At 38.2% G+C, this 19,823-nt stretch overlaps 1 protein-coding gene across 2 annotated transcripts in view; it reads right to left on the bottom strand.

The window, feature by feature from the left end:
• Positions 1-5,920: 5,920 nt before the first annotated feature.
• LOC130906122 (LIM/homeobox protein Lhx1-like) overlaps positions 5,921-19,823 on the bottom strand; it is a 45,149-nt gene continuing 31,246 nt past the window's right edge. The window contains exons 3-7 of one of the 2 annotated variants that reach the window (XM_057820083.1): positions 12,878-13,264; positions 11,678-11,898; positions 10,905-11,182; positions 10,449-10,605; positions 5,921-6,912 (exon numbers count right to left, since the gene is read on the bottom strand). In XM_057820083.1, coding sequence (XP_057676066.1) covers positions 6,536-6,912; positions 10,449-10,605; positions 10,905-11,182; positions 11,678-11,898; positions 12,878-13,047 — 1,203 coding nt within the window. In that variant the 5' untranslated portion in view covers positions 13,048-13,264 and the 3' untranslated portion in view covers positions 5,921-6,535. Of the gene's footprint in view, positions 6,913-10,448; positions 10,606-10,904; positions 11,183-11,677; positions 11,899-12,877; positions 13,428-19,823 lie in introns of those variants that run through there. The other variant, XM_057820082.1, reaches the window with a different exon arrangement.

The raw sequence follows: 19,823 nt of genomic DNA, 5'->3' as shown, positions 1-19,823 counted from the left end.
GGGGGGGGGACTGGCAACATGCCAGCGAGTGAAAGCCGGGCCATTGTTTATTCTTGAGTATCCTTTTATCCCTGGTAGCCTTTTTACTACGGTTGGGAATCTCTGGCATGAAGCCGATCCGATATGTATCTAGATACACAGGTTACGATTCGATTAAAAAACAATACATTTTTAAGGCCGAGCAATTCGATACAGTTTAGGAAGGATACGGTTCGATACAGAGTGAAAACGATACGATAGTAAACATTTGTTGCATGTGTTCGTACAGTATTTTAAACATAAAAAAAGACCTCATTTCCAAAAACAAAATTAAACAACAAAATTTCATACCAATGTATTTTTTTTATGATAAAAAAAATAAGGCTTACTAAATGACCGTCATTTTCTTGGACGGGATTGATAATAAAATAAAACTTCAGTGACAGACAACAATAAACTGCAAGTCCTGGTGTTTTGAACACAGGAGGTAAGCAATTTAAGAGCAAACTTTTAGCGTAAACATCTTACAAACAAACAAAAAAATTATATGCAGCAGCTCTAGAAAAAAAAAGAAACCAATCAAGACTGAGGGGTGCTTGTCCATAGGCCTGTCGCGATAATTTTAGTGGGCGATAAATTTTCTCATAAATTATTGCGATATTATTGTGCCCCGAACCCATTTTTTTTAACCAACTTACAATAACACAGTAAGAATACAGTATATATTGAAAAGACTAATATTAAGTACACCCATTTAAACGCAATAAACATTTACTCTTAAATTCAAAAATATTTTTTAAGAACTCACAACTAAAAACAATAGATCATGCCTCTTTTACGTAAAAAACAATATCAATACCGCACAGAAACAGAATAAATAAAGTGTCTTTTTCTACAAAAAATAAAATTGTACTTCAATAACTTAAGCATTTAGGCACAGAGGTATAAAGTTGTAGTAAAACTAACAATTGCACTTCAACAACAACAGAGAAAAATAGATTAATTAAGTAGCAATAGCAGAAATTTGGCTTCACTTAGGCTAGGTTTATACTGCAGGTCTTAATGCACAAATCCGACTATTTGTCATATGTGGGTTTTTTGGCGTGCCCATTCAGACTGCCTTTGTCCATGGAGCCGGTTCAAGTATCAGGCATGCGCACTAATTCGCAGTCCGAGGTGCGCTCAGCAAAGTGACCCGCGTGCGCAGAAGCACCAAAACAAACGACACATGCTAGCTGTATGACATTCCAGGGTGATCATATTTTGATTTCCAAAAAGATGGCACAAATAACAGACATTAATAATCCCTGTTTAGTCTTTTATTCATCTTCATTTTCGTTTACCGTGCGATAAATGGAATTATTGCATACCGCGACAGCCTTACTTGTCCATATCATGCATGCGGTGACACTAAGTGCGCTGTGTGGTGAATGACAAGCGCAGCATGTGAAGTGAAAATTAGATTAATATTATAGTAAGTAATGCAATGTACTAGGCACTAGTATCCGATTCTTGTGCTCGCGATAGCCGAATCCTATCTCTTCTATCGGTTCTTTGAATATTTAATGGATAATTACTGTCGAACTTTACTATCGATACAGTTGTGTATCTCACCTGTAAAACCGGATATCCCGTCGTATCGATTTATCGTTCTCAAACTTTAATTTTCCCACTTCCTTGGACAAAAATCTCTTTGTTGCGCTGGCATCATTGCAGAATTTGCGAGAAAACGTTCGCCAATACTTTTGTCCAGAGTTTTGTGTAAAATGATAATGATTTCATTCCCCCCCCCCCTCCCTCTTTTGTGTTTTTTTTTTTTATTGCAATCAAAATAAATGAAGCATTTGTAATTGCAATCATTTTCTGGGAGAAATTGAAATCTGACAGAGTGTACCCAAAACAATGGAAGGCAAAAATAAAAGAGGAAAAACAAAAAAAACAAAAAACAAAGGTGACTCAAAGCCAATGCAAACAGAACTCACAAGGACATATCTGTTGGCTGTAAATTCACAGACAATTGGCTTCAAATTCTTCAAATTCTGTAACGACATGGAACTGGTCGATTGGCCACTGTCCTGCTTTACAATGCGGTCAGAACCTGGACAATGCGCCTGCCCGGAAAACACCTTAAAGTCTGGATATTGTGGAGGATAGCTGGGGTAGATGGCGGCGGCTGTGTCTGACCACACTCGAAGTGGAGCGATATCGAGGATGTTTCCTTTTGGTGCGCTGTTGGCAGCTTCTGATTGTGCCAGGTGGGACAGTGATCGCTGGGACGGTCCTTATGAAGTGGTTGTCGTCAGCCCGACTACGGTGAAAGTTGACGGACGCACTGAGTGAATTGATCCCAGCGCAAGCCCGGTTGCCTGAAGGACCTAGCGACGCCAGTCCCCCAGGCCATGAGTCCACAACCGGAATGGCGATGCAACCTACTACGAAGCTGCGCAACCTTGAGATGAATGTTCGTCGGGAGTCGGCAGGGAACGAAAACTGCGACGAGGATTAAGTCGACAAAAGGAGGGTGTCGGACACGGCCTACCATCGGTCCTCAGCTATTCCCTATCTTCTGGATCGAATCAACTGAATGAACTAATTACTGAACTATGAACTAATCTACTGGATCTAATCAACACCATCGACAATGGACTATTGGGAAAATGAACAATCAGAGGGGATGATTATTATTATTAAAAAAAAAAAAAAATTGTAATCATTTCGAAATCTGAATGTCAAAAATTGATATTCTATATTTTCTGTGTCCTATATGGTATACTGGGGACGGGTTTCAATAAGCTTTGGCTTCTCCCGTCAGCCCTTTTCTTTTCGGGTTGATTTCATTGTAAACACATATAAATGCTGTATGTTTGTTTGGATTTGTCATACCTGAAAGGAAAATAAATAAATAAATAAAATAAAAAAAATAAATTGCAGGGGTGCCAATACTTTTGGCCAGCAGTGTATAAAGGAATAAACCTTTTTCATATCATACTTGCACACGTCATACAAAATCAGCGCCAATATTTGTCTGTGTGCTAACGCGAATCAATTCCACTACCGATTCCCATTGTTTGCTATCATTTTTAAAATTCATGCGAGGTTCTCTCTCAAGCAAAATGGCAAGCTTGCAAATATAAATTGTTGATGAAATCCTCGGAGCTGCCTCCTGCCCAAGTTTTATTCCAGGCAAACAAACGATTTGTTTTTCATTGTACGGAATAGGAAAACATTTGCACTCAAACAGTTTGCTTCAGTCGATTCGGATGTTTGCTTTATATTAGGCTCGGATTTAGCTCCCAAACACACACGGAGAAGGAAGACTTCAACTCCATAGTTTTGGTTCTAGTAGCCTAATTAAACGTGATGCATTATATCGCTTTCTCTCTGTTTTCACTTGCTTTGGATAACTTTGTCCAGCAATAAGAATATTGACAGACAAGCCCCCCGGTGACAGGACTATTTCTCTTGTATCCAGTCCACACCATTTTATTGGAGTTCATATTTGAAATAACACCATTTACATACAAAACTATTTCCAAAACATGTCGACATATTTACTGCAAAGATGAGTGAGTAGCTGAAAGGGATTCCAGTCGGTCTTTGACACTCACATTTTGTGCCCAAAGCCAATTTCTACAAATCACAATCAGAATTTATTGGATCATACAGTGAAAGGTCTGAAACACAAACTTATTTCAACAGTCTACTGTTGCTATTATGCATACATGTGTGTCTGTTTTTTACAGTAGACATCGTTAAAAATGACCCACAGCTGTCCGAGTTGCATCATTTCACAACAGTTTGTGTGCGTATGTAAGTGTTTGTTTCCAATGACAGACTAGCACAGTGAGCAATGGCACAAACACAGCTAAAAGGTTTGCTTTGTGTCTGTTCGTTTGCTTTGGAATCCATTTCCACAATCAATACAGCGATATTTCAATACTCAAAGTAAACAACTGACTGGCCTTCATTAATATTCTCTATTTACTGTGGTATGAAAAAGTATCTGAACTTTTTGCAATTTCTCACATTTCTTCATAAAATCACCATCGAATGTGATCTGATCTTTGTCAAAATCACACAGATGACAAAACAGTGTCTGCTTTATTAAAACCACCACCCAAACATTTATAGGTTTTCATATTTTAATGAGGATAGCATGCAAACAATGACAGGAGGGGGAAAATAAGTAAGAGAACACTCTGCCTAAGGAGACTTAAAGAGCAATTGAAACCAATTTTCACCAAATAATTTAAGTCAGGTTTGTGCCCAATCACAAATGAGTGGTTTAAAGCTGCCTTGCCCACTATAAAACACACACCTGGTAAGAATTATCTTGATGAGAAGCATTGTCTGATGTGCATCATGGCTCGGTCACTGAAGACCAAAGATCAAGAATTGTTGATTTGTATAAAGCTGGCAATGCAAGCAATGACAGAAGGGGGAAAATAACTAAGTGAATCATGACATTTAATATTATGTGGGCCTCCTTTTGGCAGCAATATTTTCAACCAGACGCTTCCTGTAGCTACAAGATCAGTCTGGCACATCATTCAGGACTAATCTTGGTCCATTCTTCTCGACAAAACTGCTGTAGTTCAGTCAGATTCCTGGGATGTCTGGCATGAATGGCTGTCTTTAGGTCATTCAACAGCATCTCAATGGGGTTCAAGTCTGGACTTTGACTTGGCCACTCCAGAACGTGTATTTTGTCTTTCTGAAACCATTCTGAAGTCTATTTACTGTAAGTCTTTAGCAGACACTCTTGGGTTCTTTTTACCTCTCTTGCCCCTTTCCCACTGAACCTAGTGGGTCAACGTGCGTTTTTTCCAAGCCGATGCAACCCACTAGCAATTGGCATTTGGCACCTTTCCCATTGACACAAAAAAAGCCATGTCCTTTTTTTTTTTTCCACCTGTCTAACCCCCCCAACCCCCCTCAGCCGTGCGTAAGGTTACGTGACGTCACCACACTAAAATGCGCGTCGACAAGTGCGACCGAATTCATTTAGTTCAAGGAAGTAAACAATGCAGAGCAACATGGAAGCCTCCTTTCCGTTTGTGTTCTCTGTTTTCATGCTTTTTACTGCCCTCAAAATGGTCAAAATGCAGCAAAGGATCAACACTCTGCTTGTGCTGAGGCAACGTAGGCGACGTGAATTCTTCTTCTTCTACTAGCTGTGTTATGAGCATCGACGTAACTACTGTTGTGGGGCGTGTTAAATGGGAGGTGACTGGCACGTTATGACGCATCACGTAAGAGCCTACGTCACCACGTAGATTAGGGTGTTGATTGTTGACCCGGGATTTTGCTTTCACACTGCATGACGATCAGAGCCGAGGTGATTTTAACGCGGGTCGCTTGGCGGGTTGATTGACACGGGGCGCTGCACCTTTCCCACTGCCTCCAAAAGCCGATTGTTAGTGGGTTGACATGGGTTTTTTGGCTAGTGGGAAAGGGGTATCTGAGTATTCTGCGCTGAACTTTTGGCATCATCTTTGGTGGACGGCCACACCTTGGGAGAGAAGCATCAGTGCCAAATTCTCTCCATTTGTAGACAACTTCTCTGACTGTCGATTAATGAACATCCAGACTTTTAGAGATGGTTTTGTGCCCTTTCCCAGCTTTATACAAATCAACAATCCTTGATCGCAGGTCTTCAGTGACCGAGCCATGATGCACATCAGACAATGCTTCTCATCAAGATAATTCTTACCAGATGTGTGTTTTATAGTGGGCAAGGCAGCTTTAAACCACTCATTAGTGATTGGGCACACACCTGACTTAAATTATTTGGTAAAAATGGGTTTCAATTGCTCTTTAAGTCTCCTTAGGCAAAGGGTTCACTTGCTTATTTTCCCCCTTCTGTCATTGTTTGCATTTTATCCTCATTAAAATATGAAAACCTATAAATGTTTGGGTTGTTTTAGTTAAAGCAGACACTGTTTTCACATCTGTGTGATTTTGACAAAGATCAAATCACATTTGATGGGGATTTTATGCAGAAATGTGAGAAATTCCAAAAGGTTCGGATACTTTTTCATACCACCGTATAATCTCAAACTCATCGTCTTCATAAAGCGCCATGAGTTTTGATACAAATGCGTTCTTTCAGACGTCTCATCCTTTTGAAGGCAAACTCGTTTTGACACAGCTGACAGATGAAATTTCAAAAGCAAAGCTTACACAGTCCTGAGAGAGCTTTTTGGTCAAATGCAATGAATTTGACAATTACAATCGAAAACCTTGTATTCACCATGAACTGTCGAGACCCTTTTTTTGTTTGTTAAATACTGAAAGGTGATTTGAAGTAGAAAAGGCCATGGATGGACGAATATGCAGAAAAGCTATGTACGGCGTCAAACATAATCGTATATGAATGTGTTTAGTGCTCTACAAAAGAAGTTCAGCACTATTCAGTACATATGAGTCTCATTTGAATTACAATTGGTTGTAGACAAACAGAATCACATTAAAGAATAGATTTGATGTGCTAATGAAAAAGAAATAAATACATAAATAAATAGATCAATAAATAAATAAATAAGCCTTCAAAATGTTACCACACAGTTCCTTCGCTCACCTCGGACGAGGGCTGCGACAGTTGGTTACTGTATCCGTTGTCTCCGAGCGTTATGGCGGCGAAAGGCGTGCCGGGCCCACACATCTCACTGGAGATGCTGTGCATGGAGCCCGGTCCGTTAGGCTCGGGGCTGGGCGAATTCACCGGATGGTGGGGTACCGCGTCGGGGTAACACTGCACCTCTCCGGGGCAGTGGTGCCCGGGGTGGCGGTGCTCGATGGCCCCAAGGGGGGTTCCGGAGGGGATCGCCGAGGGCACGAAGCCCAAGTCTGCTGGGGTCTGCGCCTGGGATGACGGGGGACCTTGGTAGTACTCGTAATTCCCGCCTGGGCCGTAAAATTCGCCGGGATAATCTGCAATCGTTTAGAAGGAATCGTATATGAGATACATGCGGGGACTTTGAATTCATTGACAGTGATAGACGTTCAGTTAGGACGTCCATCACCGTCAAAGGCATCTGGTGGGTTAAGTGACAGATTGTAATGAGAAGCAAAACCATTAGGGCTTACACTTATTTTAGTGGTATAGAATAATATATTTTATACCTTTGACTGTATGTTCGTACTATACCCAATACCCAAATTTCCCCTATAGAGGAGCAATAACGTATTTCATTTTATCTTAATAAAACATCCAACTAACAGTAGTAGATTAACCAATACAAGACATTAAAGAAATAATGCATATGCTAATTTAATGACAAAGAATAAACAACCCTTTTCATAGTTACATCATATTTCGTCCCTTCTAAATAAGGCGAACACAACACCACTTAAATGACAACCATTATATCATATTAATCCACCTGACCTTAATTGGGTAGGAATCAAATTAGTTTTTAACTCCGTGCTGGGAATTTAAAAGTCATCTTTATTGCCACATACGTTATTGTCAATATGAAAAAGAGAACATAGAGTGTACATATTTGACCAATACAAAGAAGCAATCTATTTTCAACAGTCACCATCAAAGAAAAGCGGCATTTTAATGAGAACCAAAACAATGAGCACCTTTTTAGTTGCATATAATAAACCTTTTTTATAGTTTTTTAAATTTTTTTATTTTTTAATGAGAACCACAACAATTATATATATACAGGGGGAGAACAAGTATTTGATACACTGACAATACGTCACGCAACCACTTTTGTGTCAACCTAGCCATAAAAAGGTAAGTAATTATATTATTCAAAATGTCTGTCATTTTTAGCTTAGAATCATTAATTGATGTCTAACATTGAGTTAAAAAAAAAAAAAAGATTTAAAAAATTATTCACTCGCATATTTTAAACTTTTAAACAAACAACGTCACAATGAAAAAAATAGTGTCTAAATAAGCCACGGATACCATCTCATAACTATCGCTTCGTTGTATTTCTTTTGTTACTGTCGCATTTTCCCTGATATTTTAGATGACAAATAATTGATCCAAACAAAGAAAAATTGAAAAAAAATGTTTAAAAGGGTAACTATATGAAAAAAAAAAAATCTCAACCACTCCTTGATGTCTGTGATTTCTGCATCATGCCCTTGTTATATGACCATATTTCACCCATAAAATCCCCCAAAAGTCCGGCTGGGGCCCTTCACAGCTGTGTCTTCACACTCGGTGATACATGCTACATGGAGTTTTTGGATCAAAAAGAGTTAAGTACTCGATAATATCTCGTTAAAATCATGGCGTCTTTAATTATGCTCTCTCATGCGCTCACCTCCAGTTAGGTTTTAGGGGTTTAAAAATGTTTTTTTTTTTTTTTTTTTAAATACACTCCTGTTGACTACCCCGCCCCACCCCCCCAAAATTGAGATTTTAACCCTTTATTGCCAAATGTATCATATTTGATACACCTACAATTTCATGATTTTGAGACTCAGAATTCAGAATTTTGACTTTTTTGAAAAAAAAAAAAAAAAAAAAAATGATGGATGCAAGTCAACACATGCATCTGCAGGTTCCATGAGAAAAAAACAGGATTTAGCAAGGGTCATAGATATTAGAGCGTTCATTACACATATTCATTTTGACTTTTCGTTTTACAAATTTGAAAAATAGGTTTCATTAGGACCTTATTTTTCAAATTTTGGTATTCTCTGATAATTGCTTTATGTTGCAAATCTTTAAGGGTTAAGCTTTCCAATGATTTATCACACATGCATATCAGACCATTTTGAAAACTGGCCAAATTGGGGGTCTCAGAGCGGAACTTCAAGTCACCTGAGTGTTTTCCGCCATATATATTATACTTTTGACTGTATGTTTGTACTACTGCAACACTTGGATTTCCCCTATATGGGGGATCAATAAGGGATTATCTCATTATATTTTATCATAATCAATGAAACATCCAACTAACAGTAGTAGATTAACCAATACAAGACTTAAAATAAATAATGCACATGCTAATTTAATGACACAGAGATGAAACAACACAATTATAGTTACATCATATTTTATCTCTTTGTATATAAAGTGAACAAAACTCCGCTCAGGGTAAATGAAAACCATTTTATCAGATTTATACCTGACCTTAGTTGGGTAGGAATCAAATTAGTTTTTAACTCCATGCTGGGAATTTCAAATATTGCCACGTATGTTATTGTCAATATGACAAAGACAACATATACATATCTGACCAATTCAAAGTATTTGTACCAATCTGTTTTCGGCAGTCTATCACCGTCAAAGAAGAGTTTAGTGACACATTGTAATGAGAACCAAAACAATTAGCATTTATTTTAGTTGCATGTAATAAACCTTTTTATAGTTTTTCTTTTTTAAATACATATTTTATACTTTTGACTGTATGTTTGTACTACTGCAACACCTGAATTTACCCTATGTGGAGGATCAATAAAGGATTCTCATTAAATTTTATCTTAATCAATGAAACCTCCAACTAACAGTGATGAAATGACACATGTGATGAAACAACGCAATTATTTTCATAGCTACATCATCTTGTTTTGTCCCGTTCTAAATAAGGTGAACACCACACCGCTTCAGGGTAAATGACAACCATCAGATTAATACACCTGACCTTAATTGGGAAGGAATCAAATTAGTTTTAAACTCCATGCAGGCAATTTAAAAGTCATCTTTATTGTCACATATACGTTATTGTCAATATGAAAAGGAGAATATATAAATATCTGACAAATATAAACTGTTAGCACCAATCTATTTTCAACAGTCATCATCAAAGAAGAGTTAAGTGACACATTGTAATGAGAACTAAAAAAAAAAAAAAAAAAAAAAAAAAAAAAAAAAAAAAAGCACTTATTTTAGTTGCATATAATAAACCTTTATATATACTATTGACTGCATGTTTGTACTTCTGCAACACATGAATTTGGGGGATCAATAAAGGATTATCCCATTATATTTATCTTAATGAAACCTCAAACTAACAGTAATACATTAACCAATACAAGACTTAATTTATTTTTATAGCAACATCATATTTTGTCCCTTTCCAAATAAGGTGAACACAACACCGCTTAGGGTAAATGAAACCATCTACACCTGACTATAATTGGGTGGAAATCAAATTAGTTTTTAACTGCATGCTGGGAATTTGTAAGTCTTCTTTATTGTGACATACGATGTCAATATTAATCTGACCAATACAAAGTATTAGCACCAATCTATTTTTGACAGTATTATCACTCAGCTAACATGACTTAAATGTGTTGAATTGTGCTCTACAAATTAGCCTAGCCTTGCACATTTATATTTATTTAGATTTTATACTTTTATATTGGCAAGTCACTTTTGAGATTTTAGCTTATCCTGCACACTGTAAAGGGAGATGCTCCACAATTTCATTGTAACTGTGTAATTACAAAAAGGGGCTATTCTATTCTAATTCTTTGCCACTTGTATAGCTCACCTCCATAGTAGGAGAAATGTCCGAGATCTGCGGTGTCCAAGCGCTCCCCCAGAGCGCGCATCCTTCTCGGGCTGCGGAAGAACATGTGCCTCCGGGCACTGAGAGCGCTCAGTTGCTTCATGCGCCTCTCTTTGGATCTCCGGTTTTGGAACCATACCTATTTACAAAAATAATAATAAAATAAATAAATATAACACGCACAAAAAAAGTCTTTTAATGCACGCGTTTTATTAGGAAAAAAAAAAACCCAAGAAAAAGGAAATTTATACTGCGGGTTTATGAGTTGAAATTAGTTTAACACACACACACACAAAAAAGATGACGATTGTACCGCATGCACTTCCTAAAACGTTCAATTGAATCTGAATCCACGCAATTATGTGCGTAAAAGCGGCAATTAAGCGCACATGGATCCACCGCGAATAAGGCTAAAATGTGCAAATATTCCGCATTGACCTGGATGACTCTCATGTTAAGGCCAGTCTCCCGCGATAGTTGCTCTCGGATGTGTCTGGTGGGCTTCGGTGTGGCCGCGAAAGCCGCTTTTAGGGTTTCCAGCTGCTTGGCCTTGATGGTGGTCCGAGGCCCGCGTCTCTTCCCCACGGCGCCTTGCTCGTCGTTCTCGTTGGGGCAAACGTCTTTGTCGGATAAGTGACCCGCTTCCGAGTCCTTGCAGTCATCCTGCTGCAGGTCCTGGGAGTCCGGAGATAAACTGGGCTCGCTACACGTCGTCACTGCCGATGGACATAAAAGATATTCGGTACTTTCGGCAGCTCATTTGCATCCTGGCACAATGTCAAAGGGGCAACTTTTGCTACCTGATGCGATGGTTTATCTCAATGAATTGAATAACATTAGAAAAACAAACATCATATATAATTTTAATAAGAAATATAAACGCATGCTGTGTGTGCGTTTCACCCTTGAATCACACGTAAACATAATTTGAATGGTTTTCAAATAAGTTTTCATGCACAGGGATTTGATTTTTATTGAATAATATTTTGCACATTTTTTAAAACAATTAAAAAAGGACTTATTTCAATTTGAATTTTTTTCGTTCCGTTTTAAATGCGCGAATTTACCCCAATTTGTATTAAAACCCAAGATGTATGAAAATAAATTTCACTTACATAGAAAAAAAAATTCATCAACAATTGTGACGAGTATTACGACCTGAATTATTTACTATTCCAACAACGATATTCATGAATAATTATCATTTGAACCTGAGAGGTGAATGCCGTCCTTGCCGTTGTTATTGTTGTAGTCCTCCTTGCAAACGAACTTGAATTCGTCCAAGATGTAGAGCTCCTCGCCGGTGGACAACTGCTTGTTGCACATGACGCATGTGAAGCAGTTGAGGTGGAAGACTTTGCTCTTGGCCCTCCGGACGAGATCACTGGGCAGAATCCCCTGGGAGCAACCGCCACACTTGGTCCCAAATCTCCTGTAGCGGCCAAGAACACAATGGATGGAGAGCTTTTTCACATTTAGGGAGAACTGGAATAGAGCTATTTCAACATTTAGTATAGAAACCGTATTTTTTATAACAATATATGATTATCCCTGATAGCAGACTGACATGGAATAAACGTTGATTTTCCATCAAAATCATCAGTATGGTTGACATCGAAATTTTCGACGTCAATTGACGTTAAAACAACATTATTCTATGGTATGTCAGGCAATGGTGGGTTAACATAGTTGATGAACTAATGTTGACAAATAGTTGATTTATGATTGACCGGGAAATATGATTGAGAAGTCATTGAATTATGGATGAGCGGGCGTTTTGGTCGAAAATATAACGTTGATTCAGCCTTGCTCCAATATTATTAATAGTCGAAATGAAGTTTAGGTATTGTTAGGATTTCAACGTTGAAACAACATTGAGGGTGCAAAAGTGACGTTGATTCAGTGATACAAGATCGACAGCTGAACGTTGATTCAACATATTTTCAACGTCGTTCTGCTATCTGGGTATTTTTTTTTTTTTATCAATGTCGTACAACAAAAAATATACAGAATTGTATTGGGGCCTTGAAAAATGAAATTAGAAAAAAAAAAAAACACGAAATTAACTAGAAATGCATTTAAATGCAACACTGAGTTCAAATTAAATACATATACCACAGGTCTACATGCACTACAAAAAAATTAAATTGGCAGACGCAATCCTTAAATCATTTATATATGATCTTTATTCAGGAATGTGTCCATAGCACACAAACCAACAGAAAAAATAACAACACAGGATGAAACAAAAACTATAAAGGGAAAAAACATTACGAATTAAAAACGTTGGTCATGATTTAAATATAATTGCTTCTTTCCGTCATCTTACACCCGACGTCCCCCCCCCCCCCCCCCGACGCGGTACCCAATTAAAAAAATGAAACGATGCATAATTTCATTTGGTCACTCACCTAAAGAAGTCATTCTTGCAGTAGAGTCTCCCTTCACGCGAAAAACACTTTTCAGTCAACGTGCACTTGCATTCGCAGCACTGCACACACTGGACGTGCCACGGTCGGTCCAAAACTTTCAGCAAGAACCGGTCTACAATTGGTTTTTCGCAGTTGGCGCACTGAATCATCGTGCAGAGTCAATTCCAAAAATAAATAAATAAAATAAATAAATATACACACACGGTGCCTTGGCTTTATTCCAGTCTGTCCGTCACCTCGGCGTTCTTATCCTTGTGCATCCGAGTCAATGTGAATATTGACGAGGACTATCCAAACGATATAAACGTCAAAATAATCCACACAAAACCGCAAGCTCCAAACTGCAGGCCATCTGTTGAAAGAAGACTGGGACACAACATGTCTCTCATCAATAGGAAAAGACGGTGCATGCGCCGGCCAATCAAGGTGATGTCAGGGAAAGAGTCAACATCAACGTGTCAGTATATCCTGGAGAAGAGCGAAAAATAAGGAGCGATTTCTTGTCAGTGTGTCCAACCTTGCCATTTGTGTCCCATTTTCCCTCTGTTGTAATGTCAGTATAGAGAGGTGCACTAATGAGCTCCCCATTTAGCCAGCAACCAATGAAATGGAGACCAATACGTAACGTCACCAAGGCGTCAACCAATAAGGAGGTCTTTTAATTTGTACCCCTCTGAGGATACAGCAAGTGTATTAAACGACAAAAAATATTTTAAAGATGCTTTTTGACAGAATGCATTATACATTTTTTAGGGTAAAAATTGAGACAGCAGACCCATATTTAAAGTAAAAATTTGCACTAAGGAAAACAAACAAAAAAAAAATTGTATTGTCCTGACAATATAGTTCATTTGGTTTCAAAGGACAATTCTGATTATTCTTAATAATCTCTGACCATATATAGGCTACAGTGCTGGCCAAAAAGTATTGGCACCCCTGCAATTCTGTCAGATAATTCTCAATTTCTCCAGAAAATGATTGCAATTACAAATGCTTTGGTAATAATATCTTCATTTATTTTGCTTGCAATGAAAAAAACACAAAAGAGAATGAAAAAAAAAAAAAAAAATTCATTATCATAACACAATTATGAGACCTTCATAAGTATGACATGCCAGTCATGAGAATTAATTCATGCTTATGACAGTCGTCATTAAGCGTCATCCGGTAAATTATTTGACTTCTCAGGATATAAGGCAAGGCAAAAATTCAGCATAGGTGGTACTCGCAGCAGTTTACTGAACATAACATACTTATAGCTGCTGTGCCATTGGCTATTACCTACAGTGGTATGAAAAAGTTTCTGAACCTTTTGAAATTTCTCACATTTCTGCATTAAATCACCGTCAAATGTAATCTTTGACAAAATCACACAGATGAAAAAACAGTATCTGCGTTAACTAAAACCACCAAAACATTTATAGGTTTTCGTATTTAAGTGAAGATAATATGCAAACAATGACGGAAGGGGGAAAAATAAGTAAGTGAACCATCACATTTAATATTTTGTGCCCCCCCCCCCTTTGGCAGCAATAACTTCCATCAGGCACTTCCTGTAGTTGCAGATCAGTCTGGCACATCGATAAGGACTAATCTTGGCCCATTCGTCTCTAAAAAACTGCTGTAGTTCAGTCAGATTCCTGGGATGTCTGGTATGAATGGCTGTCTTTAAGTCATGCCACAGCATTTCAATGGGCTTCAAGTCTGGACTTTGACTTGGCTTCCTCCGTGGAGTCCTCCCATGAACACCATTATTGGCTATAGTTGGCTAGTTGATGTGTGCACAGAGATATTGGACTGTGCTTTCTGTGAGTCTTTAGCAGACACTCTAGGGTTCTTTTTTAAGTATTAGTAAGTAAGTATTCTGCGCTGCACTCTTCACGTCATCTTTGGTGGACGGCCATTCCCTGGGAGAGAAGCAACAGTGCCAAACTCTCTCCATTTGTAGACAACTTCTCTGACTGTCGATCGATGAACATACAGACTTTTACAGATGGTTTTCTATCCTTTCCCAACTTTTTTACAAATAATTCTTGATCGCGGTTCTTCAGACAGCTCTTTTGACCGAGCCATGATGCACATCAGACAATGCTTCTCATCAAGACAATTCTTACCAAGTGTGTGTTTTATAGTGGGCAGGGCCACTTTAAACCACTCAGCAGTGATTGGGCACAGACCTGACTTCAATTTTTTGGTTAAAAAAATGGATTCAATTGCTCTTAAAGGCTCCTTAGGCAGAGGGTTCAGCGATTCATGCCAGACATCCCAGGAATCTGACTGAACTACAGCAGTTTTGTAGAGAAGAATGGGCTAACATTAGTCCTGATCGATGTGCAAGACTGATCTGCAGCTACAAGAAGCGTCTGGTTGAAGTTATTGCAGCCAAAGGGGGGCCACAAAATATTAAATGTGATGGGTCGCTTATTTTTTCCCCCTTCTGTCATTATTTGCATGCTATCCTCATTAAAATATGAAAACTTATAAATGTTTGGGTGGCTTTAGTTAAAGCAGAACCTGTTTTTACATCTGTGTGATTTTGACAAAGAGCAGATCACATTTGATGGGGATTTTATGCAGAAATGTGAGAAATTCCAAAAGGTTCAGATACTTTTTCATACCACTGTATGAAAACAAAGAATTATGGTAACACTTTATAATAACTATCCGTTTTACTAGTTAATAGATCATTAGTAAACTGTTGATAAATGATGTATTGTTGATTTGTGAAGTATTTGTTAACAGTTTGTTAAGCATTTACAGGGTGTTCTTAACCTGAAACACAGTTTGTGTAGAAACGTTTCAAGTTTTTGCGTGTAACGTTTGGCATTTCTTTTCAGGTTAAGAAATGGAGTTCACTTCAAAAGAGAAGGCATTTTGCAGGCAAAGCTCATGTTGCACATTTATGAAAATCTGCCATAGAACCAACAAATATTTGTACTTTTCTTTGCATATTTAACCAATAACACTTATGACCATCAACATAAATTTTATATAGTTTTATTAAGATCCTTTAACTAGCATGGGCATTTAGAATGGGGTCAACCATATTGGAACACCCTGTAAATGCTTAACAAACTGTTAACAAATACTTCACAAATCAACAAATCATTTATCAACAGTTTACTAATTATCTATTAACTAGTAAAACGGAGAGTTATTATAAAGTGTTAGCAGAATTATTATTTGCAACGATTAAATGGAATTATGAGGTATATCTACAATGCCAAAATGTTGGGTGTTTCCATTATTTTGTCCAACCCTTGCAACTGCCATAAATGTGGCCCCCTAAACAAAAATGAGTTTGACACACCTTCTTTGAAAGACCATCACTATTTTGGATGATTACAACAAACAATCCAGTGCTTTGCATGCCACTCTTGTGACAGGAGGTACAAAGCAATTATCATGGTGGTATTCCAAGTGCGAGTGCGGATAAGTGTTTCCCTCTGGGTTTGGGTTTCTTCAGTGTAGGTGTTGATGAGCCACGCTGCCCATACAGTGTGTTGATCCCCACGTGCATCCCTTCAAAACAAAGCACTGGAATCTGGCATGCAGCTCACTTTTTATTTTGATGGGGATTGGAGGGCATAGCATTAGTGTTTGTTAATTGCTGTTAATTGGCCTAAACAATATGATGAGCCCACCCAAAGGGCTCTTTCACGGATAAATAAAAAGAAAATTAACTATTGTGTGGAAATTTCTTTCAAGCTGGTCAGTATGTTTGAAGCGTGTGGAAAAATGATGGAAGAAAATGATTTGGGGGCATTTACAGGTTACTTTCAAGAGAAAAATAATGATCACCAATGGAGGTATTTTTTGTGGGCCACTAATGATGTTTTTTTTTTTCGTGGGCCTGAGTTGAAAATCAATAGATGGTAATGGAAAAGATTTGGTGGGTCGTTATTTGTGGCAATGTGAATTGAATGAGAAATGTGTTCAATTGAATCTCCCAATTAAAATGAATGGGGCTTTTTTGTGGTGAAATACCGTACTGGCCCGATTATAAGACGGCCCTGATTATAAGACGACCCCTCTTTTTCAACACTCAAGTTTGAAAAAAGACTTTTTGAACGCCAAATTAATTCTTATACAAAATATAGTTACAGTACATCTATAACAAATGAGAGAAAAAGCATATTATTTTGCCTCATTCAAATCTTAATATCTGAACCTTTAAATATGTAAAGTGCAATCACATTCGTAAATGAATGGCTTCTGGTTTTTGAAATGTAAATAAATTTATTGTGATAAAACAAAATTGCAATAACTGCATTAACCATCAAAGTGAAGTCTAACTATATCTGTATTCTTCAAACAAATCTGAATAAGGAAAAACAGTGCAATAAAATCATGCAAACTGGTTAAACTTGAGAGTAGCTGAGATCTCATGACAGAACATCGCTTCAATTATATCTGGCGCCATCTAGCAACGTGAATGGGTATAACGTCTAGACCGCGAATATAAGACGACCCCCACTTTCAGTCTTATTTCAATGCAAAAAAACACCATCTTATATTCGGGCCAATACGGTACGTACATTTTTGGCTAGGTTCATGTAGGTCTTAATAGACAGATTCCAATTTTTTGTCTCATGTTTAGTTTTTTTTTTTTGGCATTGCAGTTCAGACTACTTTTGTCAATTGAGCCTTTTCAAGTATGATGCGCACAAGCATCAAAACAAATGACTACACATACTGGCTGTGCATCATTCCAGGGCGATCATAAAATTACATTTCCAAAAAGAGGACACAAATAACAGATATTAGTAATCCTCATTTAGTCTCGTATTCAAACTTTACAGTCCCTGACAAAAGTCTTGTCGCTTATCCATTTTGTAGAAACAACTGCTAATAACCCGACTTTTATTTATTCAATTGGTTTCAGAAATGGCTCATATGAAAGCTAAGGCCCTCCCAAATGATGTTGAATGTACAAAAATATATTTGTTTCACTGAAAAATGATTTATCTTTTAATGAAGACATTAAGGTAAAATTTTGGCAAGACAAAAGTTTTGTTGCCTACAGAAAGTAGTGTGAAAATTGAACAAAAAATGTACTTCAAATACAAAAATATGTAACATAACATAAGTGAATTAAGTAGTGGTACTATGAGATCCAAATTTAATATTTTGTATGAGTTCCATGCGGTTCGGCAAGGATTCATACAATTTATAGATGAAGTCATCAGGAACATCAAAGAAAGCGGTCTTGCATGCCTCCCAGAGTTCATCAACATTCTTGGGTTTCGTCTTCCATGCTTCCTCTTTCATCCTGGTCATGTCTGGTGACTTGGCTGGCCAGTCCTGGATTATCTTTATCTTCTTTGCCTTGAGGAACTTTGAGGTAGATATTGAAGTATGCGATGTAGCACCATCCTGCTGCAGAATTCGTCCCTTTTTATGGTTAGGAATGTAAGAGGCAGCTAAGATTTGTTGGTATTTCAGACTATTCATGTTGCCTTCCACCCTGCAGATCTTTTGCACACCTCCATACTGGATGTAACCCCAGACCATGATTTTGCCACCACCAAACTTCACTGTTTTGTGGCAAAAGGTGGATTTTTCAGATGAATCTTCCATTGAATTACACCACAGTCACCACAAATATTGCAGGAGACCTACTGGAGCTCGCATGGATCAGAGATTCACTCATAAAACAGTGAAGTTTGGTGGCGGCAAAATCATGGTCTGGGGTTACATCCAGTATGGAGGTGTGCAAAAGATCTGCAGGGTGGAAGGCAACATGAATAGTCTGAAATACCAACAAATCTTAGCTGCCTCTTACATTCCTAACCATAAAAAGGGACAAATTCTTCAGCAGGATGGTGCTACATCGCATACTTCAATATCTGCCTCAAAGTTCCTCAAGGCAAAGAAGATAAAGATAATCCAGGACTGGCCAGCCAAGTCACCAGACATGACCAGGATGAAAGAGGAAGCATGGAAGATGAAACCCAAGAATGTTGATGAACTCTGGGAGGCATGCAAGACTTCTTTCTTTGATGTTCCTGATGACTTCATCAATAAATTGTATGATTCCTTGCCGAACCGCATGAATGTAGTCCTTCAAGCCTATGGAAGTCATACATAATATTAAATTTGGATTCACAGCACCACTACTTCATTCGCTTATGTAACATATTTTTGTATTTGAAGTACATTTTTTGTTCAATTTTCACACTACTTTCTGTAGGTGACAAAACTTTTGTCTTGCCAAAATTTGACCTTTATGTCTTCATTAAATGATAAATCTTTTTTCGGTGAAACAAATATATTTTTCTACATTCAACATCATTTGGGAGGGTCTTAGCTTTCATATGAGCCATTTCTGAAACCAATTGAATCATTAAAAGTCAGGTTATTAGCAATTGTTTTTATACAAAATGATTAAGCAACAAGACTTTGTCAGCGACTGTATACTGTGAGAGATGCTTTGACTTTGTCAAGATTGCTGTTAGTCCTTTCCTCGAAACGGATTGGACGTCGGCTATCGTCAATGGCGCATAGACTGACTCTCAAATGAGACTGTCTTCTTTCAGCACGCAAGCAAACTCCCATCTGTGCACAAGCGACATCCGCCTGAAAGGCTTGTGACAGCATTCCTGAGGGACTCGTGACGGCGAGGAAGCTAAACAGAAGCTGACGGTGTGACGGCGCTAGCCCCCCCTCCTCTGGGCTCCGCCCTGCCATTCTGCTCCTTTATAAGTTTACAAAATAGCCTTTTAATTTGCTGTAACGTCTGGGGTGTCTGAATTGTGCCCGCATCAATCACCATCATCAGCAGGAGGCTGAGGGTACCGAGTCCCTGGGGCCCTCTCAGAGAACGGCCCCTCGGGCGCATCGCTCTCGCGTGGGTGAGGGATCCCTGAAACCCTTCCGCATCCGTGCAGTGCTGAGCTTGCGATAATGAAGTTCAGGCTTTTGT

The sequence above is a fragment of the Corythoichthys intestinalis genome, chromosome 18 (assembly GCF_030265065.1).
Source record: "Corythoichthys intestinalis isolate RoL2023-P3 chromosome 18, ASM3026506v1, whole genome shotgun sequence".
Classification (NCBI taxonomy): Eukaryota; Metazoa; Chordata; class Actinopteri; order Syngnathiformes; family Syngnathidae; genus Corythoichthys; species Corythoichthys intestinalis.
The sequence above is the reverse complement of the archived record's forward strand: the minus strand, read 5'-3'. Positions and strand labels throughout refer to the sequence as shown.